The 18,610-nt window shown below is 35.1% G+C and overlaps 2 protein-coding genes across 8 annotated transcripts in view; one reads left to right on the top strand and one right to left on the bottom strand.

Annotated features, from left to right (window-relative positions):
* LOC149785983 (unconventional myosin-VI-like) overlaps positions 1-18,227 on the bottom strand; it is a 164,058-nt gene extending 145,831 nt beyond the window's left edge. For 2 of the 7 annotated variants that reach the window (XM_089976243.1, XM_089976247.1), the window contains exons 1-2: positions 17,934-18,227; positions 3,862-4,008 (exon numbers count right to left, since the gene is read on the bottom strand). In XM_089976243.1, the coding sequence (XP_089832369.1) occupies positions 3,862-3,978 (117 nt within the window). In that variant the 5' untranslated portion in view covers positions 3,979-4,008; positions 17,934-18,227. Of the gene's footprint in view, positions 1-3,861; positions 4,009-6,991; positions 7,056-17,713; positions 17,735-17,933 lie in introns of those variants that run through there. The other 5 variants (XM_089976244.1, XM_089976249.1, XM_089976248.1 and 2 more) reach the window with 5 other exon arrangements.
* LOC149785984 (general transcription factor II-I repeat domain-containing protein 2-like) lies at positions 15,804-16,514 on the top strand. The gene has a single exon (XM_089978091.1). The coding sequence runs from the start codon at positions 15,804-15,806 to the stop codon at positions 16,512-16,514; it is 711 nt and encodes a 236-aa protein (XP_089834217.1).
* Positions 18,228-18,610: the final 383 nt, after the last annotated feature.

Raw genomic sequence — 18,610 nt, 5'->3', positions numbered from 1 at the left:
CTCTACAGGTATACTTAATGCATCAATAACTGTACAGATATACTTAATGCATCAATAACTCTACAGGTATACTTAATGCATCAATAACTGTACAGATATACTTAATGCATCAATAACTGTATATGTATACTTAATGCATCAATAACTGTACATGTATACTTAATGCATCAATAACTGTATATGTATACTTAATGCATCAATAACTGTACATGTATACTTAATGCATCAATAACTGACCATGTGTACTTAATGCATCAATAACTGTATATGTATACTTAATGCATCAATAACTGTACATGTATACTTTATGCATCAATAACTGACCATGTATATTTAATGCATCAATAATAGTATATGTATACTTAGTGCATCAATAACTGTACATGTATACTTAATGCATCAATAACTGTACAGATATATTTAATGCATCAATAATAGTATATGTATACTTAATGCATCAATAACTGTACATGTATACTTAATGCATCAATAACTGACCATGTGTACTTAATGCATCAATAACTGACCATGTGTACTTAATGCATCAATAACTGTACATGTATACTTAATGCATCAATAACTGTACATGTATACTTAATGCATCAATAACTGACCATGTATACTTAATGCATCAATAATAGTATATGTATACTTAATGCATCAATAACTGTACAGGTATACTTAATGCATACATGTACAATTCATAGCAGTACATGTACAATTCATAGCAATACATGTACAATTCATAGCAGTACACATACAATTCATAGCAATACATGTACAATTCATAGCAGTACATGTACAATTCATAGAAGTATATGTACAATTCATAGCAATACATGTACAATTCATAGCAGTACACGTACAATTCATAGCAATACATGTACAATTCATAGCAGTACACATACAATTCATAGCAATACATGTACAATTCATAGCAGTACATGTACAATTCATAGAAGTATATGTACAATTCATAGAAGTACATGTACAATTCATAGTAGTATATGTACAATTCATAGCAATACATGTACAATTCATAGCAGTACACGTACAATTCATAGCAGTACATGTACAATTCATAGCAGTACACATACAATTCATAGCAGTACATGTACAATTCATAGAAGTACATGTACAATTCATAGAAGTATATGTACAATTCATAGAAGTACATGTACAATTCATAGTAATATATGTACAATTCATAGCAATACATGTACAATTCATAGCAATACATGTACAATTCATGGTAGAACATGTACAATTCATAGAAGTACATGTACAATTCATAAAATTATATTATAATTCATAGCAATACATACATAATTCAAAGCAATACATGTACCATTCATATCAATACATTTACAATCCTTAGTAATAAAGGTAGATACACAACTTCAAGTAATGACTATAATTTATTCACCAACCAATAATGTTTAACTACCTGAGCAGCTCCAATCAAGTCTACATTAAGTCCTTTAAGTAAAAACAAAGAAAACAGATTTGTTATTTCTAATCAACTGAACAAGTTATTCCAATAGTGTACAACAGCTCCAAAAATATTTTTGTTTACTAATGTAGGTAACATATATATTGAGCATCATTTATTTTCATGGAACTCAGTTTTCATGGTAATTGTTAAATGATAAAATTCTCTTGGGTTTTTATGGTTTTGCCCGTTATAGATTACATATTTGGAAGTAATTAATGTTGTGGCTTTACCTCTACAAATAATCAACTTGCAGAATACAACAACTTGTAGAATACAACAAATCAATACCAACAACAAACGGTGGTCACTTCAATGGCAAAAACAATATTACCACCTGTATGAGCACAAATCAATCACCTGTCAAGTTAAATCACTACGACATTAATCAATTATTAAAGCACATGTACGTGATATCTTCCTTATAACATTGTCCATACAGTTGTACCATCAACTACTTTCTGATGACACTGTCATTAACACAGTGGCATAAAGTGTTAAAAATCATAGCTTAGATCCCCATTAGTTTGAATAATGTCACCATTCCACCTGTCCAATGCAATTGGCATTAACACAGTGGCATAAAGTGTTAAAAATCATAGCTTTGATCCCCATTAGTTTGGATAATGTCACCATTCCACCTGTCCGATGCAATTGGCATTAACACAGTGGCATAAAGTGTTAAAAATCATAGCTTAGATCCCCATTAGTTTGAATAATGTCACCATTCCACCTGTCCGATGCAATTGGCATTAAAACAGTGGCATAAAGTGTTAAAAATCATAGCTTTGATCCCCATTAGTTTGGATAATGTCACCATTCCACCTGTCAACCAAACATATGACCTCCTGCCCCTTTCTCAATGCAAATGGCAAGCAGTATTAACATCTGATGTGTTCAGAGCCAAAATACTAACTAAATTACAAAACAGTGAATTACTTCTTAACTTGTTTGAACTAACTTGAACAACTACTCTTTTCAATAAAAAGGTACAATATTTATAAAATAAAAATGAAATTTCCACATTTGGCATGCTATATAGGTCATGGGGATCTTTCAACCTCATCATGGAAAACTGGGGCTTGGAGAAAGCTGTACCTACTTCATTACTAATTTCAGATTATTTACCTGACGTTTTGTGTGTACCAGCCTATGTGATTGACACAATGTACAGATTCAGTAATTTTGTCTGAAAATCAGTGAAGTGTAAGCTGTAATTAGTGCATGTACGTAATGTTCCATTATTAATTAGTGCATGTATGTAGTGTTTCATTATTAATTGTGATTCAGGCAATAGTTCTAGTATTTTCAAGTCAGGGATTAAGCATGAAAGGATAAAATGAGACAAGCTTGCAAAATGATATAAATTCTTTGACAACAGTTTCACTTCAATAAAGAACAGATTTGGATAAATATTAAATACAATTTTCATAAACTCATATCATCATAAACTCGAACCATCATAAACTCATATCATCATTCTAGAATTTCAGTAGTACTGGTGTTTGAATACCTTATGCTTTTTTTTCTATCCTTGCTTACCTCAAAACATAAATTTGGTTTAAGGTAGGAAGTATAAATAACAGCTAACAGATACTGTAAAATTATGTGTACATTGAAACGATATAAAATGCCGAAAATTTCTTTTACAAGAGTTGTTTTAAGATACAACTAAAACCTTTTATTTTACAACCAGATTACATAAATGACATTGATTCATAAAAAAGCATTGTTGATCTCTAGGATTGAAGCACAGAAAGGAAATGGCGAAGAAGGGCTTCTTCATATGCGCTTAAGTTTTCACTGGGACCAAAAATTTATTGTTTGGGGCAAAAACAATCCACACACTCAGGTACCATACAGTATACCAATACTTGACATGACATATATACAGTGATATTTGCATACATGTTGTTGTCTGTAATATTGTCTCTCTATGCAATTAATATCATATATCACACATTTGTATCATTTGGTGTTTGCAAAAGAATATGTTTCAATGGACCTAGTCACAAAGATTAATTCTGATAAGAATTGATTCCCTTTACAATTATGGCAGGCCTAAAGAAAATTCACTCCAATTTCACATTAAATCTGACCAATGAAAAAAAAAGTTTATTTTATTTTGTCAGCTGAATACTGTAGAGTAAAATAAGTACTTCTGGGAAGCAATCCAATGCTAGAAAGGGAGGTAACTTATACAACACACAAAATATGAATAGTACATTGTTGTATTAAACTCCTGTTAAGACAATTAGAATTATATTCAGTTTTATATTTAAATTCTACAAATGCTACCAACATTATTGGGCAAAGGGGAAAAACATTACCTGCACGAAAATGATAAAATTAACTGAAATGATACTCACTGTCCCCGGGGCATCAAATGGTTCCACAGATATCAGCTCTGACCCAATGTCCACTATCCGACCCAACTTGAAGCCATCTGTTGCATGGGGCACCCACACTTTTTTACCCCCATCCATCCTCAGGATCTATGAATTAGCTATCAAACACTGAAATGAGATGAATGAAAATCATGAACTCTACAAAAAAAACTTTATTTTACAGTGATATTCTTGACTTTTAATTTACCATTAATTTAAATTTATATTCTGCAGCTATTTTTAAATATACAAAACAAGAACACAGCAGGATTACAATCTGGAAGTTACTCCAGGCTGACAGTTCTCCCAAAATCTGGAAGTCCAGTAGAATGAAAACTAAATACCAAATTTGCAGGGATGCCACGCATAATTTGGCAAAAGAAAATGAAGTACTTTTTCCTAAAGTTGTAAACATAATCTGCATTTAAAAGAAATCAACAAGGTTATCAGCAGCAATAGTACAAGTCCAGCTGTCTGGCATTAGAAATAGTACAAGTCCTGCTGTCTGGCATTAGAAATAGTAAAAGTCCTGCTGTCTGGTATTAGAAATAGTACAAGTTCTGCTGTCTGGCATTATTAAATATTGATCACTCCAACTGCTTTATTCTTAACTATCTTAAGAAATTAACAAGAAAATAAAGATCATTCTACATGAATGTAAACATTCAAAAGAAGTGGGAAGTTTTCCTCTTGTCCAGTATGCACACTATGGGGCAATTTGTCTGCATATCTGCAACTATACTCAAAAGTATGTCCTTGTTGTCAGCTTCCATTGGTAAAAGTATGTCCTTGTTGTCAGCCTCCATTGGTAAAAGTATGTCCTTGTTGTCAGCCTCAGTTGGTAAAAGTATGTCCTTGTTGTCAGCCTCAATTGGTAAAAGTATGTCCTTGTTGTCAGCTTCCATTGGTAAAAGTATGTCCTTGTTGTCAGCCTCAATTGGTAAAAGTATGTCCTTGTTGTCAGCCTCAGTTGGTAAAAGTATGTCCTTGTTGTCAGCCTCCATTGGTAAAAGGGCATACCCAGGACTGCAGAAACTGCAAGCACTTCACAAAAGAGAACTCTGCAACATTATGTCCCTTTATGTCCTATACTGACATATGGTATCATAACATTTGTAACTGCTGTACCCCTCCCCCATGCCTGCACTCCAGTGTGCCAAACATGGATAGTAATGGAAGAAGAAAGCACTGACACCCTCCAATGATGAATGATTAAAACAGGTTCATGAAGAAACAATAGTTTTACTTCTCATTAATGAAAGGTCACATTCAGTTATGAACTCATAAGCTCTCTTCAAAGTGAGGACAATCCACTTGGAAAGTGAGGACATGGACAATCCACCTGGAAAAGAGACGCTTCTTACCCTTTAATTCTCCCTTCTGATACAGTCAAATTTAACCATAGCAATCTAACTGGGCTGAGAAGTCTATCAAGGTGCAAGTCAACAAGACACACATTTTGCAGATGGTTACCAACAGTGACAACATTTCATGAATATAAACTAGGTAGATTATAAGATGGATGTACAAGCCGATGATATTCCTTGTTGTCCCTTGACCATCCAATAAGGTTGTCCCTTGATCAAACAATAAGGCAGGGTTCAAATTCTCTATGTAGGCATTTGCAGCATAACAATGGCAATATTGATAAGGGCAAAGTGACCAGTGGTCAAGCAACAATTGCAACACACTGCTTCTTTTTGCCAAACAACAGTAACATATGCATCAAGTCCATCCATTTATTTTAAAACTAGTAATACATGGTGGAAAGGGAAACATCAACCTAAATGAAATTTGATTTGCTTACCAAAGAAAATGAAGTTATATTGTTGTGGGTGAAATTATGAAAATGTCCATGCCATTCTTTCTTTAACACGTAACAAAGACTGGTATCACAATATATGTATCTGCAGTACTTTTTTATAGAAAGTATGGAAATAATTAATACAGAAGTCTGGAATTAACTGCAGAAGTCTGATGGAATTCTGAATATGGGATCTTACTATGGCCACATAATAAATGCCATCTTGTGGTGTCAGAAAAGTAGGAATTCCCCCTCCCCACTCCTTAACATGGTAATTCCTATAAATACATGATAGTCAATACATGTTATGAAAAATAGTGTGCCTGTTCTTGAGATCTGCACTCTAAACACCCTTAACCTGTAGCATGTTTCAATAGCCAAGACTAACCCAGCTTGATGCTTAATGTTGAGGGAAATTTTTCTGATGACCACTGGGCAGTTTATACATGTACAATTGTCAGAGGTATTTAAAAGGCAGTTCAAGACAAATAACCATCATTCCTCAGATCACCTAAATGACTCACAAAGGTGACTTTGTGTTTCTAGTCATTTTAACAATGTTGTGAGAAAGCCCAATAGACTAATTTCCATAGATTAAGTACACAAACTCACTTTCTTTGATGCTAGGTAAATCAGATATACAATGTATATAGTGAAGAATAAAAAGGTGTTAAACTTAACCATCATTGACACAATCTGTCATCTGTAGCTGCAGGTCCTTTTTCAGACCCATTAAAGGAAACAGTCCCAAAGTGATACTACTAAAATATCCAGCCGTGAGAAAGAAGTATGATACTCCAATACAGTATTATAAAGGCCCATTCAAGGAAACAGCCCCAAAGTGATACTACTAAAATATCCACCCGTGAGAAAGAAGTATGATACCAACACAGTAATATAGGCCCATTCAAGGAAACAGCCCCAAAGTGATACTACTAAAATATCCAGCTGTGAGAAAGAAGTATGATACCAATACAGTAATAAAGATGCAGAAAGATCATTTTAAATACTGAGAAAATTCAACAAGATCTTTAGGGAAGCTTGAACAAGATCACCCAGTCTCTAAAATTCAACAAGATCACACAGTCTCTAAAATTCAAGAAGATCACCCAGTCTTTAAAATTCAACAAGATCACCCAGTCTCAAAAATTCAACAAGATCACCCAGTCTCAAAAATTCAACAAGATCACTCAGTCTTTCAAATTCAACAAGATCACAGTCTCTAAAATTCAACAAGATCACCCAGTCTCTAATGAGTGCAAAGATGACGTGTAATTACGCCTGCATCACCTTCAGTGAATTACTCACAGTAGTAAAGTCAGCATCTACAATACTGTGTTCCAGTGTTCAATGGATCCTAAATACAGAAAACTGGTGTATTTTATTTATATTTAATGTCAGCGCGGCTGTGATTTTGTGTGCACGTGTGTAATTGGTCATATATGATATCAGGAAACTGATAACCACCAGTCAGTTTTTCAGTACCTCCCTCTTATCAGAGCTAACAGAGAACTTTAACACACTTGGGTGACAAATCCTTGTGATAAATGGTTCAATAATGTCTTAATCGACTTAAAATCAGATTACTTTAAGAGGGTTATTAAAAACTTGTAGATAGCTTAAACCACGTCTTTGGCAGGTATACTTCCTAGAAAATAGACCATTAAGCATCAGTTACATTGAAGGATAATGAGAATTCAATTTTCTGTCATATGTGTGTATTAAATTGTGTGTCATATATGTGTATTAAATCTTGCACATATTATTATTTGTCCCTTAAATATATTAATTTAATGTTTCAATGAAAAGTCTAGATTGAAATCTCTGAGTACACTGTGTTCTAGACAGGTACAAGTTTAATCTCTTGTACAATCTGAAAGACTCAGATAGATTTTATGCAATGTACACATCTGTGTGCAAACCGCTAGCTACTGAAGGACTCGCATTGACTGAATATCATCCATTCCAAAGAATGAATGTCCTGTGCTCATACAGAAGTTACTTGAAGACTAAGTACACGAAAATTAAATGCAAATATCAGACCATGACTTGCCATGGCATGTGCCAGCAGGTTAGGATCTATGTAGTTTGTTCTACTGATTACTTCTAACAAACTGGATAGACCCAGATTTGCTGTAACATTATGCAACAACAGATCTGGGTCTGTTCAGTTTGTATTTTGACTCATAAACAAGTACATACTTTATGCATTATATGGGGCACATAATACATAAAAACTACTATGCAATGTTAGCAACTTTCTGAAGCTAAAGCTATAACCAGAAATTTGCGATGCTTTTCCATTGCAATTATTCTGATCTCTTTGATCCATCTACATGTACATGAAGTTTACATCTGCATACTTTCAATAAAATCCAAGAAAACAAAGCAATTAAGGCTATGTTTAAGAATAGATGACAATGCACTGTCGCAATGCTGGCATATCTTCTGCAAAATACATACCACCATTTATTACACATCTGCAACAATAACTTTTAAATAATTATTAACTTATGGACAGAAAACAAGAGCTAGCTTAAGGTCAAACAGAATATTTGTTGCCAAAAATTACTAGTGACACTTTATATATTTTTCCTGCTCTTGTGGAGATTCTAATTTCATTAGTGCAATGATTCACTGGTTGAGGTGCTAGACTCTTGACCAGAAGGGCATAGGTTCAACTACCAACATCATACCAATCCAGAGCAGCTGCCGTGGCCTTTTCTTGGACACAGCTCTTTACCTGCCTCAACTCAATATAACCTTTAAAGTGTTGTTATGCTGTAAAACTTCCAATACGAAGTCAATTAATTGTGAAAGTTGTGGAAATCAAATGGCAACAGTACACAACTGCTATGTTTATTCAAGGAATGCAATTCATCTTTTACGGAGTCGGCTGTAACTTATATAATAATCATATTAGCTACATCTTTATTCAAGTCAATTTATACAAATTAGTTCTTGCACATTGTATAAACACAGGTCAAGAACTATACTTCAGTCTCTGTACAAATTATAACAATGTTCATTTCCATAGCAACAGTTTCTTCTTGTTAACGATATCAAATTGATGTAAAAATCAATTTTGCTTTAGCACTACTTTCCGGTAAATTAATAGCTTAAACTGTGCAAGATAAAATATGGTTTCCTGTCAGAGATCAAATTTCCATCCTCATTACGGAGGACCAGGAAGTAATTCGATTTTTGGCCATTTCATTCAAATGGTTACTGTTTATTAACAGTTCATAGAGGCATGTGATACTAAAATATTAGATTTTGAACTTAAATGTAATTACAGTGATAAACATTAGGCAACTATGAGAAATATGGCAAATTAAGTTGAAATGTGAACCCATCAGTCAGGAAGTAATCTACAGAGTATCTGTTGCTAGTCACCCTGACCGTAGTCCTACGTGTAAGACCTTGACGCTGATATTTGTTTTGGGCGTCATAGCACTAAAACAAAACCAATATGTGCTATGTCTTACACTGTAGGAGTACCCTGACCATTGCTAGTCACCATGACCGTTGACAAAGTGGTGTCCTTTTGTACAATAATAAAGCAATAAATGAATGACATGCACTAAATTCATTAGAGAAATACAGAGTGTAGGTGAGTTTGCATTACAGCATTACAAAAAGTAGGTGAGTTTGCATTACAGCATTACAAAAAGTAGGTGAGTTTGCATAGAAGCATTACAGAGTGTAGGTGAGTTTGCATTACAAAAAGCAGGTGAGTTTGCATTGAAGCATTACAGAGTGAAGGTCTTGTGTTTTGCAAAATGCAGATGAGCTTGCATGAGATCATTACAGAGTGTAGCTGAGTTTGCATGAGAGCATTACAGAGTGTATGTGAGTTTGCATTGGAGCATTAAAGAGTGTATGTGAGTTTGCATGAGAGCATTACAGAGTGCAGGTGAGTTTGCATGAGAGCATTGCAGAGTGTAGGTGATTTGCATGAGAGCATTACAGAGTGTAGGTGAGTTTGCATGAGAGCATTACAGACTGTAGGTGATTTTGCATGAGAGCATTGCAGAGTGTAGGTGAGTTTGCATGAGAGCATTACAGAGTGTAGGTGATTTTGCATGAGAGCATTGCAGAGTGTAGGTGAGTTTGCATGAGAGCATTGCAGAGTGTAGGTGAGTTTGCATGAGAGCATTACAGAGTGTAGGTGAGTTTGCATGAGAGCATTACAGAGTGTGGGTGAGTCTGTAATGAGAGCATTACAAAGTGCAGGCGAGTTTGCATTACAAAAAGTAGGTGAGTTTGCATGAGAGCATTACAAAGTGTAGGTGAGTTTGCATGAGATTATTACAGAGTGTAGGTGAGTTTGCATGAGAGCATTACAGAGTGTAGGTGAGTTTGCATGAGATTATTACAGAGTGTAGGTGAGTTTGCATGAGATCATTACAGAGTGTAGGTGAGTTTGCATGAGATCATTACAGAGTGTAGGTGAGTTTCCATGAGATCATTACAGAGTGTAGGTGAGTTTGCAATATGTGTAGTAAGTTTCTTCAAATTAATCCACATAGTTTTGAAGTTATGGACACGAAGAAGAAAAGACAATGATCTGATGCCACTGAATGTGACAAGGGATGACAGTATCCTGCAATGTCCTATGCTGCCAATAACAAGGGATGACAGTATCCTGCAATGTCCTACGCTGCCAATGACAAGGATGACAGCATCCTCACAATGTCTTATGCTGCCAATGACAAGGGATGACAGTATCCTATAATGTCCTATGCTGCCAATAACAAGGGATGACAGCATATTCACAATGTCCTATGCTGCCAATGACATAGGATGACAGTATCCTACAATGTCCTACGCTGCCAATGACAAGAGATGACAGTATCCTACAATGTCCTACACTGCCAATAACAAGGGATGAACGCATCCTCACAATGTCCTATGCTGCCAATGACATAGGATGACAGTATCCTACAATGTTCTATGCTGCCAACGACAAGGATGACAGCATCCTCACAATGTCATATGCTGCCAATGCAAGGAATGACAGTCTCCTACAATGTCTTATGCTGCCAATGACAAGGGATGACAGCATCCTCACAATGTCCTATGCTGCCAATGACAAGGGATGACAACAGCCTCAAAATGTCCTATGCTGCCATTGACAAGAGATGACAGTATTCTCACAATGTCCTATGCTGCCAATGACAAGGTATTACTAATAATATCCATGTTGGAGTTTGGATCGAGACAAGGAAATCCCAGTCAAGGGGTTATATTATTTCTCCCCACAAGGCTATACTAAGGGGGGAGACACATTAATGCGATTTCCTTGTCCTGGTAAAAAATACAACACAATTTTTCTCACCTAATTTTTTTTAACTAAATTAAAATAACCCTGCACTATTACAATTTATTTAGCAGATTCAATGCACAGTATACATCAGGTACTATTATTGTCTCTCACTCTGTATAAAGGTCATCAGGTTTCCTACTCTTTTATGTAAATATGAATAATTATCTATGTGGAATCTAGCTATATATGTTGCTCTTAGAAAGAAAAGAAAAATTAAGAAAAAAGTTATAACTGTTATGTGTTGGAAGTATTGTGCAATGAAGGCCTCGAGAAATGTGCTATTGTTTTTCAAAATGCCATGCATTAAGATGAATATATTAATGAGTGTAATGGGGTTACCTGCCAACCATAAGTACACAAGTTCTATGCATGAGAAAACAGAAGCCTAAAAACATTTGATATTATTACTAATATTATTACATATAAAATCAACCAATGACATATGAAATAAACAATAAGTAATTAATATCTTTTTTACAGTTTAAATTTTAAATTTCATCAGTTTTAATTTGGAAAACGTTCAATGGTAGGAAACATTATGATACTGTGCAGTACAACAAGCTTACTGAGTACAGTTCTAATGAAGTGTGCAGTCACTGAGGAAATGTCTAATTCATAATGCACTTTCTTGGAAATTTATATTTTCCGTTCTGAAAATATGGCAAATTTTGCTATCAATAGTGCAATGGTATGCTACAGAGAAATCTAGTGAAATAGCGTGTGGACAGATAAATGAACCACTCTGGTTGGTATGTGCAGTAGTTTACATTTGCATGCAGACAGATAAATGAACCACTCTGGTTGGTATGTGTAGTAGTTTACATTTGCATGCAGACAGATAAATGAACCACTCTGGTTGGTATGTGTAGTAGTTTACATTTGCATGCAGACAGATAAATGAACCACTCTGGTTGATATGTGTAGTAGTTTACATTTGCATGCAGACAGATAAATGAACCACTCTGGTTGGTATGTGCAGTAGTTTACATTTGCATGTGGACAGATAAATGAACCAATCTGGTTGGTATGTGCAGTAGTTTACATTTGTATGTGGACAGATAAATGAACCACTCTGACTGGTACGTGTAGTAGTTTACATTTGCATGTGGACAGATAAATGAACCACTCTGATTGGCATGTGCAGTAGTTTACATTTGCATGTTGACAGATGAATGAACCACTCTGGTTGGTATGTGCAGTAGTTTACATTTGCAATTGCATTATTATGTTTGATTCAACTGGGGTGGATTGTGGGTCTTTGACAAACTTAGGAGAAAAAAGTTTGACAAAACACATTTCTATTTTTTCTGGCTTTGCTCCGATGTGTATGCACGCATGTGTCTCAAAATGTTTCATATGGTGTGTTATCAAAGTTGGAGAGATCTCAAGTGGCTTTATGAGTGAATTTCTTTTTGTTATATGTCTGTTGTTTGTGTCATTGAATTTTGTAACAACTTGATTAGGCACAGCAGGAAACATGTTTATTCTTTCTAAAAGTAGTTCCTAGTCAGTGTGTGGACACTGTGACTGAGATAACTGGACTGAGATTGGAAAATTAAGGTTAGCAAAACAGGTAGCTTCTGTTGCATGGGTGAGAATGTCTTATGCTGCCATTGACAAGGGATACTGTTATCCTCACAATGTCTTATGCTGCCATTGACAAGGGATACTGTTATCCTCACAATGTCTTATGCTGCCATTGACAAGGGATGACAATATGCTCACAAGGTCTCATAATATATTATTCTACACCATAATGAAAACTAGAGATGTGTCCAGGCTACAATACTGCCTATAAGGTATACCAATTAATAATTCCTGTAAGGTACATGTATACCAATTAATAATGCCTGTAAGGTACATGTATGCCAATTAATAATGCCTGTAAGGTACATGTATACCAATTAATAATGCATGTCAAGTACATGTATACCAATTAATAATGCATGTAAAGTACATGTATACCAATTAATACTGCCTATAAGGTATACTAATTAATACTGCCTGTAAGGTACATGTATACTAATTAATACTGCCTGTATGGTATACTAAGTAAAGGAAGAATATTCTTTTTATGTTATTGTTTGTTGACTTTTTTCTTCATGATTATATTATGTATAATTGTAGTTTCTAATGGACCTTAGTCAAAATTCATGTTCATGGTATATCTAAGGACATTTATTTTATAAACAACACAATACATAGCTAATATTTCTCTTTGAGTATAGATTAAATACTAATATGTTATCAACAGAGGTAAACAGGTTAGTCTCAGTCTTGAACATTTGTATTCCCTACTGTAAAACTTGATGACCTAATGTTTCCCCATGTTCTGTGTTATAGTATTAGCAACAGACTTTATCTTGTTCACAACTTGGAATATTCAAATCCTGGTTATAATATTGTGTCTTCGTATATCATATAATGTTATTTACTACAATAATTACTCATTCTTACCTTAATATCTTGAAGCAGAATCAGTCTTATTGTTAAGTTTTTCATTCTGGTGGAATTATTTATTCAAATTATTATTCATTGGAAATACAAAGTGCTCATTAATAATATTCTTGGATAGAACATTAATTTGGAATGATAGTGAATCATACAAGTATATTTTTGAACAATATTATTGTGATACATCAAAAGTCTTAATATATCATCATGCTCCAGAACACTGACACATTACAATGGTTGAGACTACAGGAACATCAGCACATCCAATATTGGAACTTATTTTGAATACCAATGGAATTCAATAGGAACTTCACGCATTTGGAGTTGTGATAGAACTTTTATGACTATATGGGATTTAATTCACAATACTGTAAGTTCTTTTCTATTTTCACTATGTATTCTACAGTTACAAATTTGATGAATTTTACAAAACTGGTCCGTTTTTTTCTATTTTCTGTAAAATAAAAAGTCAACTTGACATAAGTTAAACACACCTAACTTTGATGGAGTAAAAAGTTGACCCAAGCTTCTTTTAAATTAACATAAATAGTATGCCTCATACAAAATTTGGTGTTAATCGATGAAATATTTCAAACATTGAATGGAAATTAACTTCATGACACTCCGATGTAAATGAGTATTATTATTCAAAACCGTAACTATTACTAATTCAGATACCATGCATGTAATATTTTTTTTATCCCAATTGGCCAGTATAAGTTTGGTGGAAAAAAAAATGACCTGTCTGTTGTGCCTCCACAAGTCAGACTACAGCTATATCATTTCAAGTTATTCATTCCGCTGAAAATAAAGTTACTTGGATGACTGTTCAATATGCGATGTAATTATTAATGTGGATAATACTAATGAAAATAAGACAGAGGTCCCCACAAGTTTTAAACTGAGAAAAATATGAGCTTCTATTTAACCAAAGGTATAGTTCCATATTTTACAATTTTATTCAACAGGATCATAACAATTTATTCAACAGGATCATAATATTCTGTACTTAAATTGCTCATTATATTTAACAGTATTTTAAGCAGAAAATCCAACAAGAACTTTGTCAGCTTTGAACAAACTAAACTGAGGAGGGTTACAACACTGAAAAGTTTGCAGCAGATGTATATACACCTGCATATAAAGGTATGAGGAAAAATGGCAAAAAGTTGCTATAGCAACACTGTCCTAGTCCTAAGATGTAATTATAGTCATTTGATGGTTGCTTGGGGAGGCGTTGTTGTTGATTGAATTTGAACAACAAATTATTAATATTATTAGCTATTATCAGAGGTTCCCAAACCACGGCCCGCAGGCAACTTGTGGCCCGTCAGCTCTCAGAAAGTGGCCCGCAAGGCCTCTATATTTACTATAATGTATTTGAATAATTTCAAAAATTTACTGACGTTCAAATAAATAGATAATAACTAGACGAAAGTTGCAATAATGCACGATCTACAGTATTCTAGAGTCTAGAATGTTATTTCTAAGTCTAAGAAGTCTGTCATTTTGGTCGAGCACTCGGAGCTCCATCGGCATGCGATAATTCACTCTGTGCGTGGTTGTTATGCTCGGATATAATTGTCGAATGCACCTGTTGAGTTAGTGAACGAAACGTTTGGAAATTCCCTTTTCCCAGCCTTGTCGACCAATCAGAGTGCGCAAGACGCCATGATGTCATCTGTTACAACTGTTTAGTAGTCTGCAGTTTGGTGTTGAAATTAGAATTTTCAAAATAAAAATTTACCGTTAAAGCCGATAAGCATGAACGTGGCTAACGTAGAATCAAACAATGCTAATAAGCGAAAATGTGAGGACATTGCTTGTCGTGAATTCAATGCAGATTGGATGGAGAAATTTATGTTTGTGCCTACTCGTAGTGGTTAACCGGTTTGCTTAATCTGCGGATTTTGTGTTTCTGTTACGAAAAAATACAATCTGGAACGACACTACACGACCACACATTCAGACATAAATGCTCAATATCCGGTCGGTTCAGAGTTAAGAAAAGATTTCATAGCTAAGAAAGAAGGTTCTCTGACCAGTCAGCAGTCATTTTTCACCAAGGCTAAAGAACAGAGCAAGAGTGCTGTTGTTGCGTTGTATGAAGTCGCACTTCTGCTGGCTCGCAAAAAGAAGCCATTCACTGATGCAGAAGAAATAATAAAGCCTTTGCTTAAAATTGCTGCTAGAATGCCTGGCGATAAAAAGTGTGAGACAAAATTTGATCAAATTCCTTTGTCTAATAATACTATGGCTAGGCGAGTTGAAGAGTTGGCCAGTGATGTTCATCGTCAAGTAGCAACACATCAAAAATTGTAATTTTTTTCATTGGCAATGGACAAATCCACTGACATTTCTGACACAGCTCAGGTTGCAGTTTTTGTTCGTTTAATAAACGATAATTTTGAAGTCATTGAAGAACTTCTTGGACTTGAATCGATGCATGTGACTACCAAAGGAATTGATCTGTTTGAAACTCTGAAGCTGTGTGCAGAGAAAAACAACATAGAATGGACAAAACTGGATAGTGTATGCACTGACAGTGCTCTGGCTTTGACGGGTAAAAAATCTGGATGTCTGGCATTATTGGAACAGTTTCTTGACTGCACTATATTGAAATATCATTGTATCATTCACCAGGAAGCACTGTGTGGAAAGACATTAAATCTGAAACGTATCATGGATGTTGTTCTGAGATGTGTAAACAAAATTCGAAGCAAGGCGCTGAACAGGCGTGAGTTCAAACAGTTTCTATCAGACCTGAACGAGAAATACGGTGAGCTATTGATACACTGCGAAGTCAGATGGCTGTCTAAAGGGAAAGTACTGTCACGTTTCTGGGCACCGAAAAATAGTGTCTATCTGTTTTTGTCTGAAATAGATGAATTGCCTACAGAATGGGAATGTCTGCAGAATGATGACTGGCTTAATGACCTGGCATTTTTGGTGGACATCACATCTCATTTAAACTCTTTAAATGCGAGCTTCAGGGAAAAGACAGACTGTTCACAAATTTGTGCGATGACATTTCTGCATTTAAAATGAAACTGCACCTGTTTATCAGACAGCTGACAGAAGGGACTTTAGAGGCGTTTCCAACTCTGAAGACACTTGTGGTGGAAAAGAAATTTGACCTGTTACAGTACAAGGTTAAGGTGGAAAGTCTTCTGGATATCTTTCAGTCGAGATTTCAAGAGTTCACAACAGAGGAGGATAATGTTGCCCTCTTCATAAATCCGTTCGTATTTCAGGATGCCAAATCTGCCAATTACAGTAAAACCTTCCGCATGAAGTAATTGATTTGAAATGCAATTCAGCAGTGAGATGCAAATTCCTGGAGCTGCCTGCTTCACCCTCAGCTGATCATATGATCTCATTCTGGCGATTATTGCCTGTCGAACAATTTGAACACTTGCGTTCATTCGCAGAGATATATTTGTCATTTTGGTTCGACTTAGATGCGAGCTGTCATTTTCCGCAATGACAAATATAAAAAACAAGCAACGTTCCAGACTCACTGACAGTAACCTATCTACGCTTATGACTTTAGGCACGACAGCTTTGTGCCCTGACATTGATAAACTGGCATCTGAACTTCAGTAACTGCTGGTTGTGAAGAACAGTTACAATTGTAAATTAATTATATTAATATCGGTTTTCAAAACTGATTTAAAATTGTTAAATGAACATTTGATTTAAAACCGAAAATGACTGTAGTGTAGGACTGACACTGACTGCTTTTAAAGTTTTAGAATTTGGTTGCTGAAAGTTAATAAATTTAAGAATGATATTACACAACTTTTATAATTTTATAAACACTGATATCCATTTATAATTTTATAATGTTGTGGCCCGCTTAATTACCGAAAATAGTAGATATGGCCCCTACTTGAAAAGCTTGGGAACCACTAAGCTATATCATGCCAAGGAAATGGGAGCAAAGTACATTTTCCAAGGGCACAATGAGATATTAGACCCAATCTTGCCTGGGCAGATATGCGGGGGTGGGCGTGCATGGAGACAAATAATGAATCCAATATCACTCCTGCTCTCCCAGACCTCTGCATTTCTATGCCGCTTGCACGCGGATGATATATGACACCTGCGATCGGCTGTGCTAAAAAATTAACCCCACCCCACAATTAAATTTACATTAACAGTGTGACTTTCAAAGAAAGTACAACAGTGAAATATACACCACTATGCTAAATCGATTTATATGAGTTCATCTCTTGCTTACTCACAAATCTAACTAATTATCTCTGAAACATAACTGATTAAAAAAGCAAACACATCCGACCGTCATTTTGCGGATACGAGGCTGTTGCACCTGGAGAGGTGTCAACTTCCTGTACAGGTAAATGCCAATACGACCGGTGAAAGTTTAATTCGTGTGAAACATATATTTTCATATTATAGACAACTGCATATATATTTATATTACTCAAATGTCTTTATACATACCTGCCTTTATTTGCTTGATGACGTAGTTATAACACTTGTTTACTTTTTTCGATAAAGGAGTGTCCACTTTGCTACCGGCAAGTCGGCAAGCTATATTCACAGGTGAGTGGCGGAAGAATATTTTAAACGATTGAAAAAATAGTACTTAGATCATGTTTGAATTACTGTATACTATCTTAACTTAATTCTTCTTTCGCGAATTTTTATCATCACATTAAACTGTGTTAGTAAATGTAAGAAACTAAACTGTTGAATAGTCCTCCCAACAGTTGTTTGAGAAAGGGGTGTATAGCTACAATTATACATGCGCGTTCAGTCACAATGAACAGCGACATCTCTTGGCCACTGATGGAAGCATTAAAGCGAAACCAAGGCTGTCTGTTGCAAGACGGATGTTAAAGTTTCCATGTCTGACCTGGATGACGTCACCTCATTATCGCAGTAGATGCCAAAGGATACGGGGACCAGTTAAGGCCAACGATAACAAAAGCTCAGAATTTAACACATCTTTGATGAAATGCCCGGATAGAGACAGTTTTCACTTGATCTGGCTTTATTTCAACACGTCAGAGAATTGGAAAATAGTATTAACTTTGATAAAGTTTCGTCTCCTCTATATCTTTCTCTTACCTAGACTTTTCTCCGAATGACATGTCACGTCACCGTTTAATGTAAGG

The sequence above is a fragment of the Sinohyriopsis cumingii genome, chromosome 12, assembly GCF_028554795.1.
Source record: "Sinohyriopsis cumingii isolate HCF-2022 chromosome 12, ASM2855479v2, whole genome shotgun sequence".
NCBI lineage: Eukaryota > Metazoa > Mollusca > Bivalvia > Unionida > Unionidae > Sinohyriopsis > Sinohyriopsis cumingii.
The sequence above is the reverse complement of the archived record's forward strand: the minus strand, read 5'-3'. Positions and strand labels throughout refer to the sequence as shown.

What these genes read in the sequence shown, in the direction of transcription:
- LOC149785984 (XM_089978091.1), top strand. Translation starts at nt 15,804, where the DNA reads ATGGACAAATCCACTGACATTTCTGACACAGCTCAGGTTGCAGTTTTT.